The 25,432-nt window shown below is 36.4% G+C and overlaps 2 protein-coding genes across 4 annotated transcripts in view; one reads left to right on the top strand and one right to left on the bottom strand.

The window, feature by feature from the left end:
* LOC127445438 (sodium/glucose cotransporter 5-like) overlaps positions 1–1,738 on the top strand; it is a 52,739-nt gene extending 51,001 nt beyond the window's left edge. Inside the window, exon 15 of the mRNA XM_051705511.1 lies at positions 337–1,738. Within this exon, the coding sequence (XP_051561471.1) occupies positions 337–533 (197 nt within the window). The 3' untranslated portion in view covers positions 534–1,738. The remainder of the gene's footprint in view (positions 1–336) is intronic.
* A 5,592-nt stretch (positions 1,739–7,330) lies between these two features.
* On the bottom strand, positions 7,331–25,137 carry LOC127445436 (GRB2-related adapter protein-like). 3 transcript variants are annotated; one of them, XM_051705506.1, is made up of 5 exons: positions 24,742–25,137; positions 20,023–20,120; positions 18,123–18,242; positions 8,818–8,986; positions 7,331–8,511 (listed from the first exon to the last, which is right to left on the bottom strand). In XM_051705506.1, exons 1-5 carry the CDS (start codon positions 24,817–24,819, stop codon positions 8,332–8,334), a joined length of 645 nt encoding a protein of 214 aa, XP_051561466.1. In that variant the 5' UTR covers positions 24,820–25,137; the 3' UTR covers positions 7,331–8,331. The 3 variants fall into 3 exon arrangements, with proteins under 3 accessions (XP_051561466.1, XP_051561467.1, XP_051561468.1); XM_051705507.1 differs by having other exon boundaries at positions 20,037–20,120; positions 24,742–24,777; XM_051705508.1 differs by lacking the exon at positions 24,742–25,137 and adding an exon at positions 22,489–22,525 and having other exon boundaries at positions 20,037–20,120.
* Between the last annotated feature and the right edge of the window lie 295 nt (positions 25,138–25,432).

Below are 25,432 nucleotides of genomic sequence, written 5' to 3'. Positions count from 1 at the left end.
TATTCTAAATACCAATGATTTAAATTGTAACTGTAGTGGAATACAGTTACTTATATTTTGTATTTTAAATACGTAATCCCGTTACATGTATTCCGTTTCTCCCCAACCCTGCATATAAATACCTTGATATACAGTATGTACTGTAAATGATAATCATTCAGTACCAGAGTACAGTATATATCAAAGCCCTTGCTATTACCATACCTGTACCATGGTATTGCCACAGTACTTTTTGGAAGGGATGCCATCAAAGCCATTCGATTTTCAGTCTATTTTCTTCCCATCTCACATTTCTGTTTTTCCATCTCATTTTTTATTTTTTTTTTGTCTATAAAGGCTGTGAGTCAGTGCGTAGAGGTAGGTGTGTCCGCACCGTTGGGTTTTGTAGTCCACGGCCGGGCCAATCCGCACCTGCGACACCACCACCCATGATTCAAGGCGCCAGAGAGGATCCCTTCTGGTCTCGCTTATGCTGTGTCAATGCTATCATTCTCATGTGTGTTAACATCTTTCTTTATGCTTACTATGCATAACATACATACCCACAAAAACACTGTCACACATATTGGGGTTTTGTCTTTTCCTTACACATTTATCACCATGCTCTTCCAGAAGTCTTAGACAAACCTTTGTGATTTTACTTACTATTTACCTATTTACTTATTTACAAAATTACATATAAAAAAATTATGCCTGCATGATTGGTTAATATTTTGTTTGTATCAGTATCAGCATCACATAGAGCAATATCCAAAAATAGTTTTGTGAAAAAATTATACAGATACAGTAGTTATGTAGGGTACATACTGGAGGAACACTACCAGTCAAACGTTTGGACACATCTACCTATTCTTTATTATTATTACTACCATTTTCCACATTTTGTAATAATAGTAAAATCATTAAAACTATAAAATAACATTATACCAAGTATATACATTTACCAAAACTTGACCAAAAATATTAAACAAATCAAATCTTATTTTAATCTTTAAAATAAATAAATAAATCATTAAATAATACATACATATTTTAGGTTTGCAAAGAAATTCATACATATTTACTTGTATTTATCTGCAAAACAAATTTTTGCATATAAGCATACTGTAAGCATTTAGATCAAATTTAGGTCATTATCTTAGGTTTTAAGATAATCAGAAACATAAATTCAGTAAAGTGTGTCCCAACTTTTGACTGATAGGTAATGTTTTAAAAAAAAGAAGCTCAGTTAGCTTTTCATATAAAGCATATGCTGTACGTTTAACAAGTGCACATTTGCCTTTGAGCATGGGGCAACAGATAAATTCACATGACTTGAAAATGTATAATTTTCAGGTTTGTTTAAAAGCCAAAATGGTATGCATATAGTAATATATCATATGTATGCTCATTACCAGATACTCCCAAAAGGGGTGGGTGTAAATTTAAGTGCCGTTTTGCTTCTTAGAAATATATGAACAGTGATTAAACAGTAATTTAATGTACTGTAAATTACTAAGTAATCCGTGCCTTTGTAATTATTTCAATAATAGCATGAGAATATCTATAGATTATATAATTGTAAGCTTGTAAATGATTTGAAGTACAGAAAAACAGAATGTTACAGAGGTTACATGAAACATTAAATGTTTAATATTTCTGTCTTTTCCATATTTATCATTTTGTTTTCTCTTAATTGATTTGTTTTGTAGTGACAATGCAAATAAAATAAAGATTATATTAAAAACAATGAAGCAAACAGTGTTTTTACCTTTAAATATGAATAGCAAATACAATATTCTCTTTGTAATCAGATTAAACCCGACACTCGCTTCTTACAAAGTAATTCGTTTCTGTAATCTAATATAATTACTTTTTAAGTATATAGTGTAATATATTACATTTTAAATTATTGCAGATTATAGTTACTAGCTTGCAGTTAAGGTAATTACTTTTTGTATATTTATGAATATAATATGAATTAAAATGTTTATATGTACATCTGTTTGATTTTCTGTGACAGCTGGAAGGTGTGCGACACCTTTTTAGACATTATTTTTAATTTGTTGAGCGAGAAAACAAAAATGTTTCTGTGAGAATTGTTTTAGAAAGTAACTTAAAAGTAAAGTAATTAGTAATGTGATTACTTTTTGAATGGTGTAATAAGTAATCTGATCACAATTTTAGAGTAATAATTTGTAATTTGTAGTGGATTACTGTTTTGAGTGACTTACCCAACACTGTAAGAAACACATATCATCTGCATATCAGAACAATTGGACTGATCAGTTTAATAACACTTTCTGTAAGCACAAGACTTACAGGTCGGGTTGGACCATTCCATTAGAAATGCCATTAAATCTCATTCAATAAATAAAGGTTTATTTTTTAGTTGAAAGTTGAGAATATACTCTTCTTTAATGTAAAAAAATACACTGATATCACACACTTGTGATCACAATACTACTGGCATTGCTATATTTTTACAGAAGTCGCACATGTAAAATTTCTCTTAATCATTAAACATAAAATAATTAGCATTGCTTGCTATCCAAATGCTGTTTGTACAGGCAAATTATGATTATAGGTATGTTAATGTGAGTCAGTAAAATTTAGTTTGACTCACTCATAATTTATTGCATTATACTGTATGTCAGAATGTTTGCAGCAGTGCATATAGCTTCCTAATGTACATTTAGCATATGATATCATTAACCAGCAGGTGCTAAATAAAAGGGAAAAATAACTTATTACAAATTAGCCTATCACTGTGCATCATACATAAACGTAAAAGCTTGATACAAATCATTTGATTAGTGAGAATGTTTATAAATAATTACTTGAATACAATTCAAATATGTTTAATAGGTTATTATTGCTTACTTTTATGGTCAGCTTTATAGAATAAATGCTTTTAAGATATGGGTGGATCTGACATTAGTTTGAGTGTTCCATAATTATCAGTCAGTGGCCTTCCTGAATGCAAACATATCAATATTAATCACAATGAAATCCCACTCCTATATCAAGTTTTCCTATATTAGTGGATAAAAAAGTGTGTGTGTGTGTATATATATATATATACACAATGGCGGCCAAAAGTTTGGAATAATGTATAGATTTTGCTCTTATGGAAAGAAATTGGTACTTTTATTCACCAAAGTGGCATTTAACTGATCACAACGTATATTCAGGACATTAATAATGTGAAAAATTACTATTACAGTTTGAAATAAATGTTAAGAACTTATTAAACTACTTCAGAGTTCTCATCAAAAAAATCCTCCACATGCAGCAATGACAGCTTTGCAGATCCTTGGCATTCTTGCTGTCAGTTTGTCTAGATACTCAAGTGACATTTTACCCCACCCTTCCTGTAGCACTTGCCATAGATGTGGCTGTCTTGTCGGGCACTTCTCACGCACCTTACAGTCTAGCTGATCCCACAAAAGCTCAACGGGGTTAAGATCCATAACACTCTTTTCCAATTATCTGTTGTCTAATGTCTGTGTTTCTTTGCCCACTTTAACCTTTTCTTTTTGTTTTTCTATTTCAAAAGTGGCTTTTTCTTTGCAATTCTTCCCATAAGGCCTGCACCCCTGAGTCTTCTCTTTACTGTTGTACATGAAACTTGTGTTGAGTGGGTAGAATTCAATAAAGCTGTCAGCTGAGGACATGTTTTCAAACTAGAGACTCTGATGTACTTATCCTCTTGTTTAGTTTTAGGCATTCCACATCTCTTTCTGTCCTTGTTAGAGCCAGTTGTCCTTTGTCTTTGAAGACTCTAGTGTACACCTTTGTATGAAATCTTCAGTTTTTTGGCAATTTTAAGCATTGTATAGCCTTCATTCCTCAAAACAATGATTGACTGACGAGTTTCAAGAGAAAGCTGTTTCTTTTTTGCCATTTTTGACCTATGTAATATTGATCTTAAGACATGCCAGTCTATTGCATACTGTGGCAACTCAAAAACAAACACAAAGACAATGTTAAATTTCATTTAACGAACCAAATAGCTTTCAATTGTGTTTGATATAATGGCAAGTGATTTTCTAGTACCAAATTAGCAATTTAGCATGATTACTCAAGGATAAGGCGTTGGAGAGATGGCTGCTGGAAATGGGGCCTGTCTAGATTTGAACAAAAATGACTTTTTTCAGATAGTGATGGTGCTGTTTTTTTACATCAGTAATGTCCTGACTATACTTTGTGATCACAAAGTATATAGTTGAAGTCAGAAGTTTACATACACCTTAGCCAAATACATTTAAACTCAGTTTTTCACAATTCCTGACTTTTAATCATAGAAAACATTCCCTGTCTTAGGTCAGTTAGGATCACTACTTTATTTTAAGAATGTGAAATGTCAGAATAATGGTAGAGAGAATTATATATTTCATCTTTCATTTCTTTCATCACATTCCCAGTGGGTCTGAAGTTTACATACAGTTTGTTAGCATTTGGTAGCATTGCCTTTAAATTGTTTAACTTGGCTCAAACGTTTTGGGTAGCCTTCTACAAGCTTTTCACAATAAGTTGCTGGAATTTTGGCCCATTCCTCCAGACAGAACTGGTGTAACTGAGTCAGGTTTGTAGGCCTCCTTGCTCACATGTTTTTCAGTTCTGCCCACAAATTTGCTATCGGATTGAGGTCAGGGCTTTGAGATGGCCACTCAAGTACCTTGACTTTGTTGTCCTTAAGCCATTTTGCCAAAAATTTGGAGGTATGCTTAGGGTCATTGTCCATTTGGAAGACCCATTTGTGACCGAGCTTTAACTTCCTGGCTGATGTCTTAAGATGTTGCTTCAATATATCCACATAATTTTCTTTCCTCATGATGCCATCTATTTTGTGAAGTGCACCAGTCCCTCCTGCAGCAAAGCACCCCCACAACATGATGCTGCCACCCCCATGCTTCACAGCTGGGATATGTTCTTTGGCTTGCAAGCCTCACCTTTTTTCCTCCAAATATAACTATGGTCATTATGGCCAAACAGTTCCATTTTTTTTTCATCAGACCAGAGGACATTTATCCAAAAAGTAAGATCTTTGTCCCTATGTGCACTTGCAAACTCTAGTTTGACTTTTTTATGGCAATTTTGGAGCAGTGGCTTCATCCTTGCTGTGCAGCCTTTCAGATTATGTCAATATAGGACCCGTTTTACTGTGGATATAGATACTTGTCTACCTGTTTCCTCCAGCATCTTCACAAGGTCCTTTGCTGTTGTTCTGGGATTGATTTGCACTTTTTGCACCAAACTACGTTCATCCCTAGGAGACAGAATACGTCTCCTTCCTGAGCGGTATGATGGCTGCGTGGTCCCATTTGGTTTATATTTGCATACTATTGTTTGTACAGATGAACGTGGTACCTTCATGCATTTGGAAATTGCTCCCAAGGATGAACCAGACTTGTGGAGGTCCACAATTTTTTTGTTCTGAGTTCTTGGCTGATTTCTTTTGATTTTCCCATAATGTAAAGCAAAGAGGCACTGAGTTTGAAGGTAGGCCTTAAAATACATCCACAGGTACACCTCCAATACAGTACACCTCCTATCAGAAGCTAACTGTCTAAAGGCTTGACATCATTTTCTGGAATTTTCCAAGCTGCTTAAAGGCACAGTTAACTTAGTGTATGTAAACTTCTGACCCACTGGAATTGTGATATTGTCAATTAAATGTTAAACAATCTGTCTGTAAACTATTTTTGGAAACATTACTTGTGTCTAGGTCTGATGAGATGTCCTAAACGACTTGCCAAAACTATATATATATATATATATATATATATATATATATATATATATATATATAGATAGATAGATAGATAGATAGATAGATAGATACACACAGGGTTGAGAGGGTTACTTTTGAAATGTATTCCACTACAGATTACAGAATACATGCTGTAAAATGTCATTTGTAACGTATTCCATTAGATTACTCAAGGTCAGTAACATATTCTAAATACTTTGGATTACTTCTTCAGCACTGGTAGATTTTTTCACTTGTTTTGACTATAAAAACTCTGCCAGTACAGTAAGACAAAATCCACGTTACAAAATACGCATTCTCTGAAAAACCTAAATATCTTATGCAGTGTTGTTTCTAAAGCAAGATAAATGCAAGATAAATATGTATATACATACACTTTACAAGTATCCTAAAAAGTTTAATCATTGGCTGTATTATTTAAAATATATTTTAAATTATTTATAAATGGTTTATCAATGGTTCATCAAATTATAGCTTATAAATTATTTTTATAATTACTTGAGGTGTACTGAAATATTTATGGTAATTTTTCTGAAACAACAATAAAAACTGAAAATATAATAATTAAATCTGTTTTTTAAAGGAGACTAGTGCATGGCATCAAATTTAATTGCAAAAATAAACATGTTCAAACATGTTCCGAACACTCCCCCATGTCTCAGGTCTGCTACTTTAAATTGGTATAGTAAAATAAATTATTTAAACTACTAAAAAAATACTCATTATTTATCACCTCAATAGTCTTCAATAGTGTTTATGAAAGATATTAAAGAAGAATGAAACACAAAAAATACTGTTCATAAATAAATATCTGATAAAACATTTGCCATATAACTGTAATTTCAATTTTTACTTAAAAGGGGTCAATATAGTAGACCTGGTATCATCTGAGAGGTGAAATAATGACATGATAATGTATGTTTTTGTTACAAATTGCAGCAAGGAGCAAAGCAAAATGAGATGGTGGTTTTTAAATAAAAACAAATCAAAACAAAAAAGTATGCAGGGCCCTAATCAAGAGCAGCTCCAAAGCCCCAAAGTCAGTTGTTTATTGTCTTTTCTTTGTAAGTCTGGCTGGGTCCATTATAGGAGGGCCAGGACAATAAACATGATCACATGTGAAATTGACATGTTGCTTCTGAATGTCCATGTATCTTAAAATCAACCCCATTCAGCTGAATTACAGACAAGTGCCGTCCCCATCATACATTTTTGCATCAATTCAAATGTGAAACATTTCCCTCTAGTGCTACTGTTGGCGCATTGCATGAACACCCTCTGAGTTCTGGTTCTGGTCCCAAGGTACCCAGAAAGTAATCACATTCACACCCAGAAAGTAATCACATTCACACCCAGAAAGTAATCACGATCACACCTGGAAACTGAAGCTCACACATGCCCATACATAATTCACATTTTGGTAAGCACAGATCAATTTCAGCAGCAAAACTTTTGACCTACTGTTGCTGAATGAGTTCACAGTGTGATTAGTCAGTGATAAGAAGGGAGGTGGTTCCATATCCCCTTTATTCAAAAGGACTTGGTCATGGACAGAAAACACAGATGATGGTTGAATAATGATTAAATGTTAAGTTACTGAAAGGGCAATTGTTCTGTTCCATATGAGTGCTTCAAACAAGCTTGTTGACAAGTCAAAATTGCTTTCTCATTGGCTGAAAATCAGTGTTGGGGAGTCACTAACTAAAAGTAGAAACACATTAACTTCAGAAGCTTAGCTCTTTTTAAAATAGTGTAGTTCATCCAGTAACAAGCCAATGTTTCCAGTCAGTAGCGGTGTAGCCTCACAAAAGTCGAAATCGCTATTTTTGCTGTTGCGCATGCAACTTTACAGCCAAGCGAACTAAGGGCAGTAATCAAAGGCGTTCTTCAGACATGGCCACTTTCTCTCCCAAATGAAGAACTGGGAAGTTTAATACATTTTTGTGAATCAGTTTATTCAGACTGTTTGTGAATCAGTTTGTTCATTAAATGAACTGGTTCAAAAAATGATTCACCAGTTCTCCTGCGTAGACATCTGTGTGACATTACAAAAATGTTATAACATTTCTTAAAGTAATTTTAAAAAATAAAATAATGTTTTGTTAAATGTTGCAGTTCATCACTATGTTTTTAGCTTGTTTTAATAAATGACAGTGATTTATAGTTTTATTGGTGGTCTTCAGTATACATTGACCTGTTAAATCAATCAAACATCAAATCACATAAAAAAAAAAAGACATATTGCATCACCCTAAAATAGCTTCTACGGTCAGCAACGTTTCTTTAATTACTTCATTACATTTTCTCATGCAGTTTCATGAATACCTTCACCCACACTGCTGAATATTAGTAACAAATAGGTTAATAGACAAATGCTGACCTTAGCACATCAGCTAAATTCTAATATTGATCATCACCTGTATCAAGCCTGTTACTCCAAACCTTAGTCAAGGCTTGACATATATAAGGCTTAGTTTGATTTATGAAGTGAACACATAATACAGGAAGGAATGAACATAAGTGAGTTTGAAAGTAGTCATTTACAGATGACAAAACAGATGGCGACTGACTGGACTTCAGTGGTAAATGGGCTGCACATACTCTGGTGGGAACACGCCCACTCTGCCACGGCACCGCCCCCTCCAGCACTGAGCATCTGAACAATCGAGCAAGTCGATGACATCACCGTGCAGGAAACGCAGATGGGTCACATGGTGAGGTGTAAAGTCAAAGAGGGCATGAGCATGACGTGGCCTCTGGAACAGAAATACACATACGGGTTAGAGACAAGAACTTAAATTCTCATTTTGTGCATCTACACGTTGCTATTTCCTGAATGTGCCAAAACATTACATATCAACATCTTTTGTTGGTCGTGGAGCAACAGTCCTGTCAAACCAGGGTGATCTTTTTTTGGCCTAATACTAACCCTGACCCTAAACCTAACCGTAAAATCTGATTGGTTCATAGGAATGTTGCTCCAGAACCTGCAGGGACGTTGATCCTGAAACATGTTCTACTTGGTGTAATCAAGGTGGTTACATATGTGCAATTGTTCTTACAGCTAGTGAAACCTCAGGCTCTTGTAGGAAGACAGTCCTTTCTTTGGCAATGCTGTTGATTCTGTAGAAATCCACCAGCTGGTTGAGGGAGCTAAAGACTTCGTCCCATACAAAGTACTGTCCTAGCCCGTCTTTCAAAACCTTAAAGTGCTGCACATGGTCCCCGTAACTAGTGAGAAAGAAAGAAAGAAAGAGAGTTGTTTACTATGAAGATAAGGGAATAGATCTTGGCTTGACTTACCAGTCGATTATATCTGGAAAATAAGAATGTTTATATTGTTTGTATATCAGCGATCAAAGGTTTGGCTCATTTCAGTTCTTAGCAAGTTCTAGTCACTTAATGTACATTTGTAATAACGGTATTGTAACGGTATAATAACAATCGGTATTGGCAAAATCCACTATCGGTCGACCTTTTACACTCAACATGATTTTGATAGGTTGTAGAATAGCTTGGTAAGGATTTTTTTTTTTCACTCAATCTTTTAAATTAAAGTTTATGATCTTCAATCTACAGGGGAAAAAATAAAATATATATATTCATTGTTTCAAGAAATGCAGACACTGATGCACACCCTATGCCTGCAGCATGTGGCTTTAATCACGTGGTGACTCCACCCTACCACACCTGCACTTAACTTATCTGAGCTGCTCTGACACATTCTGCTTGTTTAGACAGAAATGGTGACGAATGAGTAACAGCCTTAAGGATGTGGACCTGTGAGTGTGTGTCTATACGTGTTTTTGTGTGTGTGTGTGTGTGTGTGTGTGTGTGTGTATGATGCAGTCACAACAAAGGTCACGTTTAGGAACAGCGACTGAGTCAGTAATCACATTCATTAGACATACACCAGACCTAGACTAACAATTCACATGCTCAGACACAAAAGCTCTCACATTATTTACTCTCCAGAATTGTGTTGTTGTCTGTATTTAAATTAAGTTTTATAGTCTGATAGACCAAAGATAAAATTAATGGCCCTTTTTGTCACCCTCTATAGGTACAAATATGTCAAAATACACTATATTGCCAAAAGTATTCGCTCATTTGCCTTTAGACGCATATGAACTTAAGTGACATCTCATTCTTAATCCATAGGGTTTAATATGACGTCGGCCCACCCTTTGCAGCTATAACAGCTTCAACTCTTCTGGGAAGGCTTTCCACAAGGTTTAGGAGTGTGTTTATGGGAATTTTTGACCATTCTTCCAGAAGCGCATTTGTGAGGTCAGACACTGATATTGGACGAGAAGGCCTGGCTCGCAGTCTTCGCTCTAATTCATCCCAAAGGTGCTCTATCGGGTTGAGGTCAGGACTCTGTGCAGGCCAGTCAAGTTCTTCCACACCAAACTTGCTCATCCATGTCTTTATGGACCTTGCTTTGTGCACTGGTGCGCAGTCATGTTGGAACAGGAAGGGGCCATCCCCAAACTGTTCCCACAAAGTTGGGAGCATGGAATTGTCCAAAATCTCTTGGTATGCTGAAGCATTCAGAGTTCCTTTCACTGGAACTAAGGGGCCAAGCCCAGCTCCTGAAAAACAACCCCACACCATAATCCCCCTCCACCAAACTTCACAGTTGGCACAATGCAGTCAGACAAGTACTGTTCTCCTGGCAACCGCCAAACCCAGACTCATCCATCAGATTGCCAGATGGAGAAGCGTGATTCGTCACTCCAGAGAACGCGTCTCCACTGCTCTAGAGTCCAGTGGCGGCGTGCTTTACACCACTGCATCCGACGCTTTGCATTGCACTTGGTAATATATGGCTTGGATGCAGCTGCTCGACCATGGAAATCCATTCCATGAAGCTCTCTATGCACTGTTCTTGAGCTAATCTGAAGGCCACATGAACTTTGGAGGTCTGTAGCGATTGACTCTGCAGAAAGTTGCCGACCTCTGCGCACTATGCGCCTCAGCATCTGCTGACCCCGCTCTGTCATTTTACGTGGCCTACCACTTCGTGGCTGAGTTGCTGTCATTCCCAATCGCTTCCACTTTGTTATAATACCACTGACAGTTGACTGTGGAATATTTAGTAGCGAGGAAATTTCACGACTGGACTTGTTGCACAGGTGGCATCCTATCACAGTACCATGCTGGAATTCACTGAGCTCCTGAGAGTGGCCCATTCTTTCACAAATGTTTGTAGAAGCAGTCTGCATGCCTAGGTGCTTCATTTTATACACCTGTGGCCATGGAAGTGATTGGAACACCTGAATTCAATTATTTGGATGGGTGAGTGAATACTTTTGGCAATATAGTGTATGTCACGTCCTGTACAACATTTTTTTTTTTAAATGCTTATTTACTGGTAAAAACAGTTTTCTACAGTAGCAAATTACACAACAGTTGTGACAATTATGTCACGCATAAAAAGATCATGTGTTATGTTTCTTTAAAATAAATGTGACTTGGTTTGATGTGCTATCTAACGCAATTACACATTTTTTAAAATATGGCTTCAGTGTCCAAATACAGGCCAAAGTAGATTTTGTAAAAACAGAATGGAGCTTTGGTCATGACTGGGTGAACAAAAGTACTGTATGACACTATGAAGTGTTTTTACAGTAATCTCAACAGGCATATTTGATTAATACCTTTTCTTTTTATTTATTGCTCACAGCTCATGATAGAATTAAATCCAAAAAGATGGTAATTGTGCTTTGGGAGGGTGGACATGCATAGATTATTTTTAGATTGCTTTGCTTCACATCTCTGAAGACATGACCTAAAACTCTAAAAATTCTACTGAGACAGACAGAGATAGTGCCAGAAAGAAAGACAAACCGAGGGACAGAGCGTATGCAGCACAATTACAGCACAATGAAACCAATCCTCTTAACTTAGTTAGCTAGTACCTGAGGCTGACACAGATGTTTCCTCTTAGTGTTTATGTATGTGAATGTATGATAAAAAATGGAGGAGTTAGAGTGCGGAAGAGAGTGAAAGATGCAGTAATATAAAAAGAGACAAAAGTTAAAGCCTTATTATATAAATTTAATAAACTGCAACACCATATTTGTAAGAAAAAAACACTTTCTACTAAGTGTAATTTCATGGTTACACCTTTAAAGAATATGATGCATCATTTACAACGCATTCAAATTTTACGTTGATCACGTGTTTAAAAATTATACTCTATAAATGTGTAACCATAAATAGGTAAGAATTAGAGTAAGAGTTGGTAAAAGGTAAATGCTTCCGATGAAGCCATAAGTCCACAATGTTTAAAAAAAAATTTTTTTTTAATCATGTTTCATATTGAAATTCCTGGTAAAGAACTACACTCTCCATGATGCTGAGAGGGAAAATCCACCAATCAGAAAATCGTGGCCAGCAAACAGCGGAAAAAGAGCTCTGCACCTCCACCCACTTTCATCACACTCTGTGAATGACGCAATCGAGACTCTCTACACATTCAAACTACTTATATATTTGTATATAACTAACAGTGTTGGGTGTAACGCTATACAAAGTAACACATTACTGTAATCTGATTACATTTTGCGGTAACGCAGTCATGTAATGTGTTACTTTAAAAATAAGTAATCTAATTATAGTTACAAACATGAATAAAATTACATTACTTGGATTACACATTTATTGCTAAGACAATAATATAAGTAGAATGCATTTTAAAATGTATTACATTCCTATGTTGGTACTTTTATGTGTGTTGCTGTGTCAGTTAATGAGCATGTGCTCTAACAAACCACCATGGCATAGAGGACACTATCGAGGTGATGGCAGATGAGTGAGCAGTGTTTCTATGGACGCAGTGGAGTGTAGTTGTTTATTCAAATTGAAAACGAAAGTGAAGCGTTTCAAGTTTTCATGCACTCACAAACAATCTCAGCAAGCCCTGGCTAAGGCACGCAAGGCTGGGCCACCGACAAATCTCTGCGCGTCTCATTCGGGTGTCCCTCTGCAGCTACTGGGGGAGCAGAAGGGATCGGTTTCGGGTGTATATGGTAAAAAGTGCTCATTCCTGTCTGACACAGGAATATATTGCTCACAAGGTGGGAACATTTGCAGAACGGCGTCTTGAAAAAGACATCACTAAGCAAATGGCTTTTTATGTTCTTTATGTACTGTGTACAATAAAACATAAACACAATGCTATAGCATTACACATGTGCAAGTGATAAAGGATATGCAATTCATCAAGCACAAGCAGGGAGGTAGAAATAATCCACTCGCTGTAAAGTTGTGTAAACACACACATGCTGCACGTGTACACACACAAACAGACATACTGTAGGCCTACATGCACACAGACATGCACGAAGCAACACACAAGCAAACCTGTATATTCACACCGAAAAGAAACAAGCATTCAAATACACAATGGTTTTTACTATCAAAGCTGTCTGCAAATGGGTTTTCAGAAATGTTTTCAGTTCATTAGTATTCTTTTTCTGTCTTTCACACCAACACAAACACAGGTAAACAAGCTTACTGTACACATACATGCCACACACAGCTAAGAAGGTTGTAGATAGCGGACACACGGACACACGGACACACACACACACACACACACACACACACACACACACACACAGCTAAAGATACTACTACAGCATATTTGAGACAAGAAAGTTAAGTTGCATTTTTAGAAATGCATTGGATCTCTTTAGCCAAGTTGCTGTCTTTGTCGTATTGCTGTAATTTTGTTTTCAGTCAATATTAAAGTACTAAAAGAGCTATTAGTGTCACATCTTTTTTTTCGCAGGTTTGATTGGTTTTAGAAAGTAACTTCAAAGTAAAGTAATTAGTAATCTACAACTTTTCTAAGTAACCAGACCTACTTACTTTTCACCAAGAGGATGATAAAATGGGCAAAAAAGAAAAATCCATAGATTACATGGAAGAAGGGACCCGAGCCATATCTAGGGACCAAAATGTCATATAGTATTGACGGTGGACTACACGAAACTGGGCCAGTAAGTAACCATCTAGAACAGTCTAGCAACAACCTAGCGACACCCTAGCAACCACTAAAAACACCCTAGTTTTGCAAAGGCAAGCACCACTCATATTTTCTTCAGAAAATGTAGTAGTGTGTTAGAACTTTGGCTAAATTATTCATAAGAACACAACAAAACACCTTTATAATGCATTATATAGAGAGAGGCTTCACACAAGGTGTTCCTAAAAATGTTTCAATTTCACTTGTCAAGTTAGCTGGCATCTAAACGGTTTCAGATTCCACCAACAGAACACTTAGGACAGAACTGTTTAAATAGGTTCCAAAGTGCTGGGAGCAAAAGGATTACATCACAACAACACACTACCATGCACTCCAATCTAATTAGAGTGTGTTAATGAAGAGCCAGATAGGGTATCAAGAACACACACACATATGCAAGTACACTCATGTCGCTGACGACATTTGCAGCAGGTGGACTATAATAACAAGCCTTTATAATTAACACAGTATATGAAGTGCAAGTGTTGGTGGTCGTCAATTCCTCACCCTCATGTTGTTCCAAACACGTATGACTTTCTTTTCTGCATGGAGCACAGAACGAGATGTTAGGCAGAAGATGCTAGCCTCAGTCACTATTCACTTTCATTGTATGTACAAAGATCCCATTTACACCTGGTATTAAGAGGTCACACTAGGCTTTGAGCACACACATTTTTTTCAATACTAAAAACCAGGATATGATGTCATGCAGGAGGGCTTCTGGTGTAGGTAAATAATAAATAACAAATAATTTTATATAAAAAAAAAAAAATACTATAACATTTTCTAAACTTTCCTGCAACAGTAATTCTTGCAGCTTTGAAATATGTATCCTTTGAATTTAGCCAAGAGGTCAGCATGTGCCGTTTCGGTCTCCTGTTGGTCGCGCATCCTCTTGTCGTACGAGTTCATGGTTCAGAGTTCATCAAGCTTGAACTTTGGCATGCAGTGTCGTACGAAATTTCTTTGCATGAGCTTGCATTTCCGTTCTGCTGCATTCTGATGCGTTTGAATGGGAGTGAATGGAGCACAAAGTGTTGTGTGACCACCCGTTTAAGATGCGTTTTTGGTGATCTGATCACATGTGATCAGCGCTAAGTGCAGGTCTAAATGGGGTCTAAAACAGTGATGGCGGAAAGATAAAAAAAATTATTTATATATATATATATATATATATATATATATATATATATATATATATATATATATATATATATATATTTATGAGTAGTAATTATAAATACTTAACTAATTTCTTTGCTTTTTGAGTATTTAACCATTTCTTGTACATACAGTATATACTGTACATAATTTTTTCAATTTTTCCTTAAATAATGGCCTATTCTGTTATGTTTCTCACAAAAAGCACCATGGTAATACACTTATTTATTTATTTATTTTCAGACATGGTCTGTGATAACCCCATGTTTCTGACATGTGTCATAGTAAAACCATGGTATTTTTTTAAAGTACCTTGGAATACCATGATAGTATCATGAAATATGAACATGATCAATCATTCAGTACCATGGCTTTACCCTGGTAACATGGTGCACGGTGCGAAGGCGTGTTGAGAAAGTGCGAGCGTGAGGTGATCGACTGTGTTCCGCGAATGCTACAGGGTCCTTGAATAACATGCAAGTAAGGGCAGCCGGTGGGGTTTCTGGTGCACCCCTAGGATATGATGGTGCCCTCCAAGGGAGTTGGTGCCCTACGCAGACTGTGAAATATGCGTATAAGGAGCTGCGGTACTGTGGTAGCCTAATGGTATTTTTCTGAAAGTGATTAGTCTAATGGCTTATTAGTTGCAACAAAACCAATCTGCCTTTGGCTGAACATGACAGCTCCTTCAGTTTATGTCAATATTCTATAAAAGACGAATTTAACATACAATGGTGGCCAAAAGTTTGGAATAATGTAAATAATGTTTCGGTAGGAAAGTGGTACTTTAATTCACCAAAGTGGCATTCAACTGATCACAAAGTATAGTCAGGACATTACTGATGTAAACAATAACCATCACTATTTGGAAAAAGTAATTTTTGATCAAATCTAGACTGGCCCCATTTCCAGCAGCCATCACTCCAACACCTTATCCTTGAGTAATCATGCTAAATTGCTAATTTGGTACTAGAAAATCACTTGCCATTATATCAAACAGAGTTGAAAGCTGTTTGGTTCATTAAATGAAGCTTATCATTGTCTTTGTGTTTGTTTTTGAGTTGCCACAGTATGCAATTGACTGGCATGTCTTAAGGTCAATATTAGGTCAAAAATGGCAAAAAAAGAAACAGCTTTCTCTAGAAACCCATCAGTCAATCATTGTTTTGAGGAATGAAGACTATACAATACTTGAAATTGCCAAATCACTGAAGATTTCATACAAAGGTATACACTACAGTCTTCAAAGACAAAGGACAACTGCTCTAACAAGGACAGAAAGAGATGTGGAAGGCCAGATGTACAACTAAACAAGAGGATAAGTACAACAGAGTCTCTAGTTTGAGAAATAGACACCTCACATGTCCTCAGCCGACAGCTTCATTGAATACCTGCTCAACACCAGTTTCATGTACAACAGTAAAGAGAAGATTCAGGGGTGCAGGCCTTATGGGAAGAACTGCAAAGAAAAAGCCACTTTTGAAACAGAAAAACAAAAAGAAAAGGTTAGAATGGGCAAAGAAATACAGACATTGGACAACAGATAATTGGAAAAGAGTGTTATGGATCTTAACCCCATTGAGCTTTTGTGGGATCAGCTAGACTGTAAGGTGCATGAGAAGTGCCCGACAAGACAGCCACATCTATGGCAAGTGCTACAGGAAGCGTGGGGTGGAATGTCACCTGAGTATTTGGACAAACTGACAGCTAGAATGCCAAGGATCTCAACAGATGCCATTGCTGCATGTGGAGGATTTTTTGATGAGAAAAGTAGTTTAAAATGTTGTGAACATGTTTTTCAAATGGTAATAGTAATTTTTCAGGTTATTAATGTCTGACTATACATTGTGATCAGTTGAATGCCACTATGGTGAATAAAAAAATCTGTACATTATTAAACTTTTGGCCGCCAGTGTATGAAAGCAATGCGACCGCTCCCATTATAATTAATAAATCTGTCTACACTAGTGGTACGTGATGTCGGAAATGCGGTAGCAATTGGGAACATACAACAAAATACATGGAGTGGACTTTTTATCTGACCCGTTACTCGTCTGAGTTAAAAGCACTTCGATGCTCCGGGCAAATTCAAAACTGCATTTTTAGCTTCCTTGAAGAACACTCCTGTGGGAAGGGATGCCATTCGAAAGCTCGTTCAAAATGAAAAATTATATTTTCATAATTATTATTTAATTATTAAAATTCCTTTCCTTTTTCTGGACGACCAAAAGGGCACCTTTAGATTTGCACCCCTGCTGCCCCCGTTCTGTTCACGTCAGTGGTCTAAAACGTTTTGTTATCAGATCACAAAAACCACATACAAAGGTAGTCAAAAATGCATTTTAGGTGTAAACAATGATCCGTCCTGAATGCATCCCAGAAAGCAGCAAAGCACCACCCCTCATCTGTTAATCAGCTGCTGTGCTAAAATAAGTGTTTAAACTTTGCTGGTTACGAGCGGCTGCAAATTTGAAAAAGCGGATACATACACAAGCATGAGAACCTCACGGATCTTCTTCAGCATGTCCGATATTTACATACAGGGACACAGTTGATAAGCACACTTTAGAAGCTCAACTAACACAGGTACTCCACTTAAATAACAGATAATTCTGCTCCAAAGTTGCATTTGTGCGTAGATTACATTTCAGATGCACCTGGGAGAAAAAGCGCACAGTTTTTTCCGCACTTTCTTTGTCTTTTATGATTTTGTTGCGCTTTAATGTCATGCAGTAACACTCTGACATAGTGATTGATGTATGTCGTCATAAAATTAGAAACCCTCCCCTCGAAATCTGAACACAAGTGATCACAGGAGTCACAATTAAGCAGCCAGGTGTAAACAGCGACGTGTCTCGCCTGACCACGTGATCGGATCTCCCATGACGCATCTTAAAAAACAGGTGTAAACGTGGTCAAAAAATACAATGAAAGTGAATGGTGACTGAGTATATTATTCTGCCTTTTGTGTTCCACGCCAAAACAAAAAAAGTCAAATGAGTTTGGAACAACAAGAGGGTGAGTGAGTAAATGATGACAGATTGTTTTTATTTTACTTAATCTTTCCATGAACCACCCCTTTATGGCAAAAATGCACCATCAAAGTTGTGAAAAAGGTTGATAGTTTACTGAAGGTAAGTTTCCTTTATAAAGATGCATAAATCTGACCTGACAGACACGGAGAATTCTCCTGGAGTGCTCTCGCTCTCCCTCATGAGAAACGCTCCATACTCCAGTGGCCTTAGGCGGTTTTCTGCCTCTTGTCGTGATATTCCGCCCACAAACCACCTGCAAAATATAACCTCATCTCACAGTTCAGCATCATAATGCATGTTAATGAATTGAAAGGGCACGTGTGCAAAACAATTGTGTCACTGGTTGCAAAGGGATGGGTTCCCCTTCTTATTATTTGACAAATATTTAACAATTTGTTCCCAAAATTAAAGTTGAAACCTTCCCTGGCTCACCTTGGTTGCAAAAACAGATAGTCCCGTCCCAAATGGAGAACATTGGGCAAGCAAATTATCCAGAACCTACTTTATATTCCTTAAGTTCTGCCGTTACTAAGCAGCTGAAGCTGCATACACTGCAACCCAGTGTTTTCTGCAATTCAAACGTCTTTCTCATTACTAATGGGGAATTTAAGGTTACTCATCCTTAGTCATCCTTAAAGGAATATTCCGGGTTCAGTACAAGTTAACCTCAATCAAAAGCATTTGTGATTACCACAAAAATGTATTTTGACCTGCCCCAACTTTTCTTAAAAAAAATAAAAAAAATAAAAAAAAAAAGCTAAAATTTGGGTTACAGTGAGACACTTACAATAGAAGTGAATGGGGCCAATTTGTAAACATTAAAATACTCACTATTTTCAAAGTATAGCCACAAGATGTAAACAATATGTTTGTTAACATGATTTTAGTGTGATAAAATCGCTTACTAACCTTTTCTTTAAGTTATAGCCAATTATACAACTTCATTGCCATGACGATGTAATTTCAACAACCCCTAATACCCTGAAACAACTTTACAGCTCAAACAATACATGAGTTTTAACAGAAGAGCTAATGTGCTTTAATAAAATTGTAAGCTTCACGAGTCAAAATTCATTTTTGTGGTAATCAACATTATGCCACAAATGCTGTCGATTGAGCTTGACTTTTGAACCCAGAATATTCCTTTAATTCAGAATGAGTGGTAGGTTCAGGCATGAACTGGTCTATTCAAGTCAAGACACAGCATGTCTATTAGGATTATATTTGGAATTTGTCTTTGACTAGCCGTAAACATTTCAGAAGATACCCAGTCATCCAAGTCATGATTTCCTTACCATGCAATTTCACTCTAAATCATATTTTCAGAAAGGCCACACCAACAAATTTGTGAGTCATGAGACTTCACAATGAGGTTAAATGCCAGGAAATTCCCACAACTCTACTACAGATGAAGCCACTTGAATGAGCCATGAATGTCTTTTTTCTGTAGTCTAGATGACGCAGACTAATTCAACAAGTTGCCTAATCCTAAACCCAAACCTTGGGTTGTGCAGTTCATTAGCATGTGGCTCATTTTGATCACACTGGAAACTGACATGTTTCTACTGAATGTTCCCGTACTCTGACATCGACCCCATTCTGCAGAGTTACTGCCTAGCACCTTATCCATCAGACATCTTTGCATCAATTCAAATGTTTTTACCTTTTCTGACAGCCTCAACAACACAGGTTCTGTTACAACAGAAACCAGGATGTAATCGCGCTCACATAATGAAAGATTCAACTGTTTATCAAAACAATGAAGGATACGCTCCAAGAATATCCCTATAATGGACTCCAGACATGTGACCAACCTGTCTCCACTTGTAGTCCCTCACCAGCCATATATGGCTATTATTATTCCATAAATCATTCTAATTAGAGCTGAACATAGGAGAAGGGGTTTCACCAGATGAGTTGGTTCTTCCAAAGGTTTCTTCCACTTCTACCCACTGTATGTATTCACAAATAAAGCCACATGCATGCTCATACAGTATGTGATGCTACATTGGTATTTGTTATGTGATACTTACGAGTGTGGTCTTACATTGATATAGTTCTTCGGTACATAGCCCCGCCTGCCCAACAGCTCTGCTGTGTACCAGTTTGGATCATCGTCCATGTTTGTCACCTGAGATAGACAAAAGAACACTGTTCAGATGTCCAATCTCTGCTTAGTTGCTTTAAAATCCTTTTTCAAAATATTCAGGAATAGATTTATGATTATCTGCACATGCTGCTCATAAATACAATGAAAAATTAACTAAATGTATCTTAACTTTAATTTTTCAGAAAGAACTGTGCCAATCTTTTACACTAATTAAACCATTTACTATTTGAAAAATTTAAAGGCTGACAGCATGCATGACCCCAGACAACCAATTTTGTAATCAAATACAAAAACGAGTTTGCAAACCAATGCAAATACCTGACTCACGCTTCCTGTTCAAATGATGCATAAACAAATAACTAACTGGCTATGGTAGCATTACTGGTTAATGAAAATTTATAATGTATGTCCTCTATAATGCAATGTCTGGTTCTGTGTACAAGTCAGGGATTTGCTTTTGCAGCTAATTAAAATAATGTGATATATAACACTTACATAGAGAAAGAAAGGTTAGCAAGTCAAATATTTGATCTCTTTCAGAACCTAAAATCAGTGAATCCAGTGACTGTTATAGGAAGTGATTTGTTGACCTTTGCAGCCATGCAGAATGATTTAATCATGGATAGCTTACAATGTGATAATGATAAATTGATAGAATTCTGCTATTTGCATTCCTACACTCAGATACATGATGACAAGGGTCAGCTTTATTATATATAATAATATAATATAATAATATAATATATTATAATATAATATAAAAATATATAATATTTTAACTAAAATGTCCTCAAGAAAAAGATTACTTTTCATAAACATTAGGTTGGGTAGGTTGTCACATTTACATCGGGGCAAGTTGTCACATGAAGTTTTTATACACTTTCTATTAGGCAAATGGTTTGATATTTTGTATGTCATCTTTTTCATTTTGAATTGTTTTGTGTTTCATACACCGTTACAATGTGAGGTAATCTAAGAAATGAGCTACATGTAACATTTTTTTTTATTTTAATTAATCTGACAAAGTTTACCTGACAAATAAGGTTACACCAACACAATTTAATTTATTGGATTAGATCAAGTAGAAATAGATCCTTGAGCAAACAATTTCATGTTTCTGCCTTAAGTTTATTTAAAGCCATTAAATAAATAGCTGTAATACATTTTAAGTTCATATATAAATATACCTAAATGGTAACATTTTATTTTGATGGTCCCCCCTACAGATATTAAACTGACTATCAGTGACTTATCAACTGACTTGCTATAGCTAGTAAACAGTGTTTCAACAAACATTCAGTAGACTTTCAGTAGACTGTATATAGATCTTTATTAATGACCTACTTACATTTCTTTGCTTAACTGCTCGTTTTCTTATTTCACCTTTAGTTACCCAAAGGTTTTCTGGAAATGCTCTACTGACATTTTGTTGCATATGAATTTCCTATCAGTACAGAGTCACTTTACATTAAGGTAGTATCAACTGTTCATCTATAGTTACCTAGGGACCATCAAAATAAAGTGAACATCTAAGGAATACAATTAACTGACTGCTACATGTCTCCTTTTTTGAAACAGACTATCAACAGACGGTAAATACCAATACTGATAATAACACGCAGGAATAGCAGCACCACATTGCAACCAGCACATAGACTGTATGTAAAAGAAATATAAATGTACAGAAGTCATTGTTTTTTCCAACAATTTTAATGAACTGATGTTCTCAACAATAATGTAAGTAGATAATTAATAAAGATCTATATACAGGCTACTGAAAGTCTACTGAATATTTGTTGAAACACTGTTTACTAGCTATAGCAAGTCAGTTGATAAGCTCTTATTTTGCTGTTATACAGGCTATTGGAAGTCTACTGAATGTTTGTTGAAAATCTGTTTACAAGCTATAGCAATTCAGTTGATAAGTCACCTATAGTCAGTTGAATATCTGTAGGGGGACCATCAAAATAAAGTGTTACCTCATGGACAGGGCTGGGGAGTAACGGAATACATGCAACGGGATTATGTATTTAAAATACAAAATATAAGTAACTGTATTCCACTACAGTTACATTTTAAATAATTGGTAATTAGAATACAGTTACATTCAAAAAGTATTTTGATTACTGAAGAGATTACTTTGCATTTTATTGTTATTTGTTTCATTTAATATTTAGTCCTTTCAGATGGAAAACATTTATACATATAAATGATGCGATCCAAAGTGCATTTGAACAGCAGCAAAACACTTTCTTATGATATGTTACATTCATACGAGCAGACAGAGAAGTAAGTTTGGAGCAGAAGAAATAGAAATAAACCTTGTGTAAATTGTCAGCTTTACGCTAAGCTAAAATGCTACACTATATTGCAAAAAGTATTCGCTCACCCATCCAAATAATTGAATTCAGGTGTTCCAATCACTTCCATGGCCACAGGTGTATAAAATGAAGCACCTAGGCATGCAGACTGCTTCTACAAACATTTGTGAAAGAATGGGCCGCTCTCAGGAGCTCAGTAAATTCAAGCGTGGTACTGTGATAGGATGCCACCTGTGCAACAAGTCCAGTCGTGAAATTTCCTCGCTACTAAATATTCCACAGTCAACTTTCAGTGGTATTATAACAACATGGAAGCGACTGGGAATGACAGCAACTCAGCCACGAAGTGGTAGGCCACGTAAAATGACAGAGCGGGGTCAGCGGATGCTGAGGCGCATAGTGCGCAGAGGTCGCCAACTTTCTTCAGAGTCAATCGCTACAGACCTCCAAAGTTCATGTGGCCTTCAGATTAGCTCAAGAACAGTGCATAGAGAGCTTCATGGAATGGGTTTCCATGGCCGAGCAGCTGCATCCAAGCCATACATCACCAAGTGCAATGCAAAGCATCGGATGCAGTGGTGTAAAGCACGCCGCCACTGGACTCTAGAGCAGTGGAGACGTGTTCTCTGGAGTGACGAATCACGCTTCTCCATCTGGCAATCTGATGGACGAGTCTGGGTTTGGTGGTTGCCAGGAGAATGGTACTTGTCGACTGCATTGTGCCAACTGTGAAGTTTGGTGGAAGGGGGATTATGGTGTGGGGTTTTTTTCAGGAGCTGGGCTTGGCCCCTTAGTTCCAGTGAAAGGAACTTTGAATGCTTCAGCATATCAAGAGATTTTGGACAATTCCATGCTCCCAACTTCGTGGGAACAGTTTGGGGATGGCCCCTTCCTGTTCCAACATGCGCTTCTGGAAGAATGGTCAAAAATTCCCATAAACACACTCCTAAACCTTGTGGAAAGCCTTCCCAGAAGAGTTGAAGCTGTTATAGCTGCAAAGGGTGGGCCGACGTGGATTAAACCCTATGGATTAAGAATGAGATGTCACTTAAGGTCATATGCGTCTAAAGGCAGATGAGCAAATATTTTTGGCAATATAGTGTATTTCTAGCCATTTTACATGCACGTTACCAGGCATGATCATATTTTTTATCAAGAAATTTGCATTGGATCATAATTCCTTTTTTCTAGTAATACCTTTGAGGGAGGGCAAAAATCATATTCTTGATAATATTTTTTTTGTTTGTTTTCCTTTAAAAATATCTAAAATTCCTTAAAACAAGATCAGTTTGATTTATCTTGTTTTAGAAACAACACTGCATAAGATATTTAGGTTTTTCAGAGAATGTATTTTTAACATGTGTATTTTGTCTCACTGTACTGGCAGAGTTTTTATAGTTAAAACAAGTGAAAAATCTACCAGTGCTGAAAACGTAATCCAAGGTATTTAGAATACATTACTGACCTTGAATAATCTAATGGAATACATTACATATTACATTTTACAGAATGTATTCTGTAACCTGAAGTGGAATACATTTCAAAAGTAACCCTCACAACCCTGCTCATGGTATCACACTGCACTGCACTATATATAGCATATACACAGTATATATATCCTGTATATATAATCTATATATATATACTGTGTGTGTGTGTGTATATATATATATATATATATATATATATATGCACAGCATATACACAGTATGTATATACACATTATATATACTGTATGTATGTATGCATGTATGTATGCTTTAGATAGCAATTCATATTTTGATTAAAAGGTATTGCTCACAAATCAATGTCAATTAACAGCAGGTTCCCATTGTAACAACATTTCCCATACAGAGTAACAACATGACTTGCATATATGTTAAATAAAATGCAACTTGGATCCTGGACAATAACAGTAGAATTGTTAAACTATTATTTTTTTTATTTTTTACTTTAATGAACAGGTATGTGCATATGCAGAAATGTACTCTCAAAAATAAATCTCCCCTGAGAAATATTCATAAAATATCTCTTTATTTGATACCAACTTCCTCAGCTCTCACAAACTCCTAAGCTTTAAATATCACCATCATCCATGCTCACTCACTCACTCACTCACTCACTCACTCACTCACAAACACAAACACAAATGAAATACATGCTCAAAACACTCACACCACAATGACTCACTGTTTGACTGTTCTAGTAAAGATATCTTTAAATATACAGTACAGCATGTAGATTGGAATCCTTATAGTTTCAGTCATGCACCATGTCCACAGTGTACTGTGGCACATGCACGCACACACACTAACACTCACCTTTAGGATGTCACCCTTCTGGAAACTGAGCTCATCACATTCTGTCGCTCTGAAATTGTAAAGTGCCTCTGCCTCCATTAGAGAAAGAACAAAAAAGAAAAGAACAGTGGATTCTATGTAAATAAACAGTGGAGAGGAGATAAACAGATGACAACAAGACAGAGTGAAATGATAGAAAGATGGAAAAGAATAAGCACAAATAGGATGAGATGACAGGGAAATGAAAATGGTAAAATGATTACAGATGATGCATGGATATGGAGATGTATAGAGAGGGTGATGAGCAGAAAAATTTATAAAGGGATGATGAGTAGCCTTCAGTGCGTAAAAACTGGAGCGACAAAAATATTGAGTGGAAAATTGAGGAAGCACAATTTTGACAGAAAATATGAGAGTATGTGCGTGTATGCCATAGTACAGCTGTGCACAGTGCGAGCAGAGGGGGATGAAAGTGAGAGAGAGAGAGAGAGAGAGAGAGAGAAAGAGAGAGAGAGAGAGAGAATTAAAGTGAAAGGGAAATTAGTGACCAGTTCACAAACGGTATAGATTACATTTTAGAATGCCTCAAACACACACACACACACACACACACGCCCACACATGTATATTGGCACTTAAACTACACTTCGAACACACACACACACACACACACACACACACACAATATACATTATATTTTGACACTTTAGCT

Source organism: Myxocyprinus asiaticus, chromosome 8 (genome assembly GCF_019703515.2).
Source record: "Myxocyprinus asiaticus isolate MX2 ecotype Aquarium Trade chromosome 8, UBuf_Myxa_2, whole genome shotgun sequence".
NCBI classification, from domain to species: Eukaryota; Metazoa; Chordata; class Actinopteri; order Cypriniformes; family Catostomidae; genus Myxocyprinus; species Myxocyprinus asiaticus.
The sequence above is the reverse complement of the archived record's forward strand: the minus strand, read 5'-3'. Positions and strand labels throughout refer to the sequence as shown.